This window comes from Triticum dicoccoides, chromosome 6B, assembly GCF_002162155.2.
Source record: "Triticum dicoccoides isolate Atlit2015 ecotype Zavitan chromosome 6B, WEW_v2.0, whole genome shotgun sequence".
Classification (NCBI taxonomy): domain Eukaryota; kingdom Viridiplantae; phylum Streptophyta; class Magnoliopsida; order Poales; family Poaceae; genus Triticum; species Triticum dicoccoides.
The window spans coordinates 679,294,151-679,302,227 of NC_041391.1; the positions used below are offsets into that span (position 1 = coordinate 679,294,151).

General features: G+C 46.5%; 1 protein-coding gene across 1 annotated transcript; it reads left to right on the forward strand.

The window, feature by feature from the left end:
- Window positions 1-4,111: 4,111 nt before the first annotated feature.
- Window positions 4,112-7,376, forward strand: LOC119324151 (cyclin-B1-2-like). The gene is made up of 4 exons (XM_037597924.1): window positions 4,112-4,321; window positions 4,418-4,518; window positions 6,310-6,407; window positions 7,088-7,376. The coding sequence occupies exons 1-4, from the start codon at window positions 4,190-4,192 to the stop codon at window positions 7,186-7,188; spliced, it is 432 nt and encodes a 143-aa protein (XP_037453821.1). The 5' UTR covers window positions 4,112-4,189; the 3' UTR covers window positions 7,189-7,376.
- Window positions 7,377-8,077: the final 701 nt, after the last annotated feature.

The window sequence follows — 8,077 nt, forward strand, 5'->3', positions numbered from 1 at the left end:
CAATTGGGTTCTAGCAAGAACATTTTCTTACCTACGAATAACCACAACGTGATTTTGTCAACTTCTATTTACCCTTCATAAGGACCCTTTCCATCGAATCCGCTCCAATTAAAGTGGGAGAGACAGACACCCGCCGGCCACCTTATGCAACTAGTGCATGTTAGTCGGTGGAACCGGTCTCACGTAAGCGTACGTGTAAGGTTGGTCCGGGCCGCTTCATCCCACAATACCGCTGAAGTAAGATAAGACTAGTAGCGGCAAGCAAGTTGACAAGATCTACGCCCACAAAAAAATTGTGTTCTACTCGTGCAATAGAGAACTACGCATAGACCTAGGTAATGATGCCACTGTTGGGGAACGTTGCAGAAAATTAAAATTTTTCCTACGGTTTCACCAAGATCCATCTATGAGTTCATCTAAGCAACGAGTCAAGGGAGTGAGTTTGCATCTACATACCACTTGTAGATCGCGTACGGAAGCGTTAGAGGGAGCGGTGATGATGGAGTCGTACTCGCCGTGATTCAGATCACCGGAGATCCTAGCGCCGAACGGACGGCACCTCCGCGTTCAACACACGTACGGTGCGTGTGACGTCTCCTCCTTCTTGATCCAGCAAGGGGGGGATGAGAGGTTGATGATGATGGCTCCAGCAGCAGCACAACGGCGTGGTGGTGGTGGAACAGCAGCACTCCGGCAGGGCTTCGCCAAGCACGTGACGGAGGAGGAAGAGGTGTAGTAGGGGGAGGGGGCGCCAGGACTTCAGGGTGCGGCTGCCCCTCTCCCCCCTCCCTTTATATAGGCCCCCAGGGGGGCGCCGGCCCTAGGAGATTCAATCTCCCAAGGGGGCGGCGGCCAAGGGGGGAGGAGTGCCCCCAAGGCATGTGGTGCGCCCCCCCCCCACCCTAGGGTTTCAACCCTAGGCGCAGGGGGTGGGCCTAGGGGGGTGCACCAGCCCACTATGGGCTGGCTCCCCTCCCACTTCAGCCCATGGGGCCCTCCGGGATGGGTGGCCCCACCCGGTGGACCCCCGGGACCCTTCCGGTGGCCCCGGTACAATACCGGGTGACCCCAAAACTTTCCCGATGGCCGAAATACCACTTCATATATATAATTCTTTACCTCTGGACCATTCCGAAACTCCTCGTGACGTCCGGATCTCATCCGGGACTCTGAACAACATTCAGTATACTGCATACTCATATTCATACAACCCTAGCGTCACCGAACCTTAAATGTGTAGACCCTACGGGTTCGGGGGACACGTAGTCATGACCGAGACGGCTCTCGGGCAATAACCAACAGCGGGATCTGGATACCCATGTTGGCTCCCACATGCTCCTCGATGATCTCATCGGATGAACCATGATGTCGAGGATTAGAACAACCCCGTATACAATTCCCTTTGTCATTCGGTACGTTACATGCCCGAGACTCGATCGTCGGTATTCCAATACCTCGTTCAGTCTCGTTACCGGCAAGTCACTTTACTCGTACCGTAATGCATGATCCCGTGACCAAACACTTGGTCACTTTGAGCTCATTGTGATGATGCATTACCGAGTGGGCCCAGAGATACCTCTCCGTCATACGGAGTGACAAATCCCATCTTGATCCGTGTCAACCCAACAGACACTTTCGAAGATACCTGTAGTGCACCTTTATAGTCACCCAGTTACGTTGTGACGTTTGGTACACCCAAAGCACTCTTACGGTATCCGGGAGTTACACGATCTCATGGTCTAAGGAAGAGATACTTGACATTGGAAAAGCTCTAGCAAAACGAACTACACGATCTTGTGCTATGCTTAGGATTGGGTCTCATCCATCTCATCATTCTCCTAATGATGTGATCCCGTTGTCCATGACATCTAATGTCCATAGTCAGAAACCATGACTATCTGTCGACCAACGAGCTAGTCAACTAGAGGCTCACTAGGGACATGTTATGGTCTATGTATTCACACGTGTATTACAATTTTCGAATAATACAATTATAGCATGAATAAAAGACAATTATCATGAACAAGGAAATATAATAATAACCCTTTTATTATTGCCTCTAGGGCATATTTCCAACACTTAATGTGTTCTAAGTGGCTCATTGAAGCAGAGATGTCGTTCTGCTGAACATCTTTTGAAGAACGCACCTATATGAGTCTGATTGTTAAACGTCGCAATCTATGGGAGTAGGGTTCTCTCTAGTAAACTCATGAAAGGTCTCGGAGTATGACGCATAAGCTCCACTGGCGGGGAAGACCCACGATTGCCACGTATCGGTCAGGGCTTTATGTGAAGTTAGATTTGCAGAAAACTTGCAGTTCAAGGCCCAGTCCACTGTTCAAGTTGCTTACTAGTGTAGCATAGAGTTCTAGGTGGAAGTTTAACTTAATAGTCTCCACTGCAGTACCGATATATAAAATAGTGTTTTGGAACCAAAGGCAAATTTTGTGTGCCTCTGGGATCTGGTGGGGGATTGCTGAAATTTAGTCTATTTTGGGACAACCCAATAACTATTTCAGAAATTCTTAAATAAATTCCAGAGGCCCACTTAGCCCATTTGTGCAAGGCAAGGGATACTACTAAAGTTTAGTCCCACATTGCTAGTTTGGTGGGAGTTGGACCTCCTTATAAGGGAGGTTCTTTCCCCACTTGTATGAGCATGAGAACAAGAGGGATATCCACGCGCGCTCCTCCTCCGCCGCTCGCCTCGCCACGCCACGCCTCGCCTCGCCTCGCCTCGCCTCGCCTCGCCTCGTCATGACACGAGTTGCGGGAATGAGCTGAGCCGATGTCTAAATTTTTGCCACGCACTACGGGTATACGAAAGGTCACTAGGGAGCTGGAAAGTTTTTGTTGTAGTGGATATTGAATACGAACGCTGCACCCTTCGGCTGCTACCTGTTCGTTTTGTCTTTCGTGTTCCCTTCAGTTCCCGGCGCAGCCTCTCGCCTCCTTCTCTCGCGTCTATAAAAGGGAGGTCGCTCCTCTCAGAGAGACGCACCAGAACTACTCCTTCCTCTCGCCATCAGTTCCATCTCTGAGCTGCTGTTGTCTTTCTCATCCCGGCTTGTGGCGTGCACCGCACGTCGGGACAGTAGGCCTCCGAAACCACACCTTTTGAGTCCTGTACGGGAGAAGGATGATAAGGTTTTTGGGGAGCGCTCAGCGCGACTACTGGCTGCTTCATCACGGACGATCTGGTATCCGACGACTACTTCCCCGACGTCCACGACCTCCTCAACGACATGGCTGGCGAGGACACCGACCCCAAGTCCAGCGCTTCTGTTGCTGCTGTCAAGTATGTGTTTTCCTCCTTTCCATTAGAGGTCCTGCTACAGTTCCTTGTTCTAATATTTGCCCTAGATATGCTAGACTCTATTTCATATATGCAACTTGCTACACTGTCTGCTCTAGATATGTTTAGTTACAGTCCATATATGAAGATGTTGTTTACTTCTCTTTGTCAAATCGCATGGCTTGCTTTATCACTATTATGCTAGTCATGCTTTATCTAGTATTTCTGTTAATAAAATCATTCGGTAAATTGCTCATATTTCCAACATCACATTTGTAAGTATTTTCTGAAGACAAATCTGATTATACTATCTTATGATGGAGGTTCCGATAGTAATAATAATAATAAAAAGAAGAAAAACAGCCAAACTTAGTATTTGCACTAATGGAGGTCCCATCGAGCGGCATATATGGGTTCTAATGTAGGAGGGACACGCAGTTTGGAATTGGGTTAGACGAATGTTGTAAATGTAGGGTCAATGGCAAATAAATTTTGGACCCTGATAAATCCCGAATGCTCTGGATTTGACCATGGAAAAACAAATGTTTTTGATGGCAATTTCAGTGACGCGAGGATGACAAGTTTAATTGTTAAGCATGGCAACTTGATGCTTTTCTCGCAAAAAAAAACATGCTCCGTGTATTTTTTTGCCAGAAAATTGCCGTCCGTGTCACTAAAAAAATAAAGATGTTTTTTTTTTGTGTGTGTGCGAGCGTAGCGGTAGCTGGGCCGGCCCAAGCGAGTTGGACGCCCAGCCGGACACGGCCGCAAGCAATATATCGCCCAGCCCCAGCCTGCTCCTCCCTTTCTTCTTCACAAAGAAAGAAACCACGACCCCAAGACAAGAGAGAGAGCAGCGAGAGAGGAAAAAAAAGAGGCTCAGCAGCGGCGGCGATGGCGAGCGGCGGCGGCCCGATGACGAAGAAGGAGCTCGGCGAGACCCACGACGTCCTCCGCTTCGGCGTCAACGACAGCGTCCGCGGCGACCTCGCGCCGGCGCACCCCGTCCAGGCCACCATCCACAAGGTAAACCCTCCCCCCTCCCCGATCCGCCCCCCGTTCGTTCCCCCAAACCCTAGCGCGCGCTGAATCCGAGTTTTTTGTTCGTGTGTGGGCGTGCAGGAGGCCAAGTTCTGGGAGGAGAAGAAGAAGTTCGGGACGGAGGCCATCTACGGATCCGCCTTCAACATCCGCAGGGATCTCGACGCCCAGATCCTCTCCAGGTACCAGCCCGTTCGCTCCCCCGCCGCCCCCCTCCTTTCCCCTCCCGGGAAGCTAGAATCCTGCTCTAGGTCTCGGCCAGCTTCAGCGGCATCCATCATCTGGCCGCTGGAATTTGATTGAGGGCGTCTAGAGGAATTTTGGGTCAGATTGCGATGAACCGGTAGATTTCATAAATGCGCAAGTAGGATTCTCTTTGCCGAACTCTGTCGTTTTCTTGATGGCATCAGCAGAAGAAAGGTTTGAAACACGGGTTTGCTCTTGTAGCTAGCAGCAGGCCTTGCTGTTTTCGGTACAGGCTCACATCAAGGGGCATATTGCTTTATCAGTTGTACCCGGAATGCATGCCAATGTAAGTTCTAGTTCTAGTGGAGCGCACAACTCCAGTCAGAAACAAATAAAAGACTCTGGCCCAACAAAAGGAACGAGAAGATTCAGTGAAAATTACACTGAATGGACAGTGGCATGAAGATTATGCATAATAAAACTGTGATGAGAAAAACTGAATGGGGTACTTACAAGGGCACATCAGTTCGGATGGTTATGCAAACCATTGAGCCAAAGGCATACAAATAAATATATCATAAACATTAATTTTGAAATGGCTAGCAATTCAGGCTTCCAGCAAAACCAACCCATGGTCAGTTTGACAGGTTCCAACAGCGCTGCAAGTGTTACAGTTGGAAAACTGAAGTAATGTTAGCCTCAATAATAGGCATATGCATTGTTTCCTCTGTTAGCTTTGCAAACTTGGTTAAACAAATGCCAACTAAATTTGCATACATAAATATCTATTTAGGTATACCATCCGCCATCCTAGTATGGTAATACCTAAAGACTGCCTGCTTGACTGGATTCAGTGTCCTCCCAATGCTATTGTATTTCCTTTTACAAGTTCTTGAATTTCTGTAGAAAATATAGGCTTCCAAGGGGGAAACAATTTCCCTGATTTATCATGTTTAATTGCCTTGTTCTTCTATGGATATCAAAGTGGAAACAATCTAACGTCCAGTAATACATCAAGAAATGGGTCGGTCCATGCATGTTCAGATGTCATGAATGCATACATCCTGGTGAACTTTTCACTCTGTCAAGTAGAATGCGACATAACGGATTACTGCGTTCCAAATCGGAGATACAAACGAATCATGCAACTTCAGGAATACAGGTTATGGGTTTGTCTTCGGAAATAGAACTTCAACAAGCTCATGTTGACCATGAGCTGCTGCTAGCTCAATTGCAATTGACCATGCTATATCATACTCCCTCTGTCCCAAAATATAAGAACGTTTTTGACACTAGTGTAGTGCCAAAAACGTTCTTATATTATAGGACGGAGGGAGTAGTACAGAACATAATATGTTATATGATTCAGGATGAAAAAGATAAAGTGGTCAACATCATCAAATCATAAAAAAAAGAGATCGAAAATGCTGCACGAAAACAAGATATTCTTGAATTCATTCCAGTGGCAGTAAGAGTCCTAGATACTGCTAAATGAACTTCATTTGAGAGCATAAACATTAGTGAACAGAGAGACATGACATACCTACAATTACCTGGTTAGGGATGTAAGGGCCGGCTTGAGCCTCTAGCAAAGCCTGGACAAAGTCAATGAAAGCTTTTGTTAAAGGAGCTGATCCAGAGTGATTTCCATTTTGTTTATACACTTTTGAACGTCGCTTGTTCTTGTCTTCATTTTTTTTTCTTAAAAATATATAGGCAATAAGCTCTTTTGACTTCGCAGCTGCCTTGCATTAAAAACGTTTGATTGATGACTTCTGTGTTTCCAGGTTCCAAAGGCCCCCAGGTGCATTGCCATCATCTATGCTAGGGTATGAGGCGATGACAGGTTCCTTGGATGATTTTGGATTTGAAGATTACCTTAACTGTAAGGATTGCCATCCTTTTCTATCCATCAATCTTTTGCTTGCTGCTTCATAACTCTGCAAGCTTTTGTGCAAACTTGCCAGTTATGACTTATGAATTGATTGGTCGGAGTTAGAAAGCTGTTATGGGCATTAGCTTCTTTGCTCACAGTGGAACGCACTCGAGTAAATTTTATACTGATCTGATGGGGTTTGATCCTGGAACACACAAGTTCTTGGGAAATCATGATACGTTCTATTAAAATGGTTCTATTGCTAATTTTCTGTACTTCCCTCTAGTTACATCTAGCATAGAGTTTGTGCTTTATTTAGAATATATAATACCCGTATTATAACTATACCTACAAGGTAGGTAGCTAATGGGTCTAGATCTATTTGTGAGGAATCTCATCAATAACCAACAACAAAGTGTTCCACAATTTTGTCAACCAAGCTTTCTGCCCCTTAGTTTTAACTGCCTTAGGCAGGCATATGGTTTCCATGGCAAAGAGTGCAGCCTGTACATCAATGATCTTCTGTGCTATCCACTTATGAGTTCTGCTGCGATACATGAGAAAATAGCTTTCAGTGCAAAGTTTACCCGTGCAAGTTCCTAACCCTTTCCTTGTGTTGTTTACATTGCTAAGAAATGTTATGCTGTGCTTGTGTTGATTAGTTCTTGTTTCCTTGTCCACTTCTGCAGTGCCCCAAGACTCTGACAGCCTCCGCGTACCGGACATGCACCACGGGATGGAGGTTCGCCTTGGCCTGTCCAAGGGGCCTGTCTGCCCCAGTTTCAATTGATTCCACCCATGTATTAGTCTTGTGATGCGTTGTGCTCCCCGTCCAGCATCTATAATCAGTCACTAGACTGTATCATGGATTTGTGAAACGTGACAACTAAATTTGGTATTGCATCAGTTTGAATTTCTTAACTTCGATTGTGCTGTCGCTGTGTTTTCAGTTTTGGACCTCTATTTATTTGCTTGTTGTGCTCTGTTGTTTCTGGGCAACTCTGTTCATGTTGACAGACTTGTAAAATGCTGATCTGGCCCAGCCCAGCTTCAGGTTTTCGGATTCCTGTTCTGTTGGATCTTCCAGTTGGTTCATATTTTTTTCCTAGTCTCAAGCTGTAAGAAAGTTCACCAGGCTTCTTTGCTCTGCTTTGTGAACAAATTCTTTTTACATCTAACCATGTTTGAGGATCATGGAGTTTTGCAAAGAACGCCAACTCGTGACCACCTTGGCAAATTCTCTGGAGAGGAAGTAACAATCACTGAAGATTGCCGCAGAATGGATCTCATCTTGCATGGCTGCAATTACATTCAGGCTATCTGAACTGTTGGTTATCTTGTTGCAGCCAAGGGATTCAGCAAACAACAGCCCGTGCTAATGCTTCTGCTGGCAAAACATCAAGCGCAGTATCTATTCTAGATTTTTTTTTTTTGCTTTGTTATCTTGGATCACGAAGAGCGGGGCGATGGTGGTGGGGGGTGGGCGTCAGGTTTCAGCAAGGGAATGGGGAACTTGGGCAAATGTGATGTCGAATTGTTCAACTGTCGCATCGAGGGAGTCACATTGTGGCGGCAGAATGCTATGAGAAACATAATTTCGTGGATGCCGGTTTGAGCTGCTCGGAGTCGGAGGTGATCTCCGATCCCAGATTTGGTGTCCACGGAGCTGATCCACTCTG

Bases quoted from the DNA above. Each gene is read 5' to 3' on its own strand.
- LOC119324151 (XM_037597924.1), top strand. From the start codon at position 4,190: ATGGCGAGCGGCGGCGGCCCGATGACGAAGAAGGAGCTCGGCGAGACC. The intron at 4,322-4,417 runs GTAAACCCTCCC...GTGGGCGTGCAG, and splicing joins TCCAGGCCACCATCCACAAG to GAGGCCAAGTTCTGGGAGGA. The intron at 4,519-6,309 runs GTACCAGCCCGT...CTGTGTTTCCAG, and splicing joins GACGCCCAGATCCTCTCCAG to GTTCCAAAGGCCCCCAGGTG.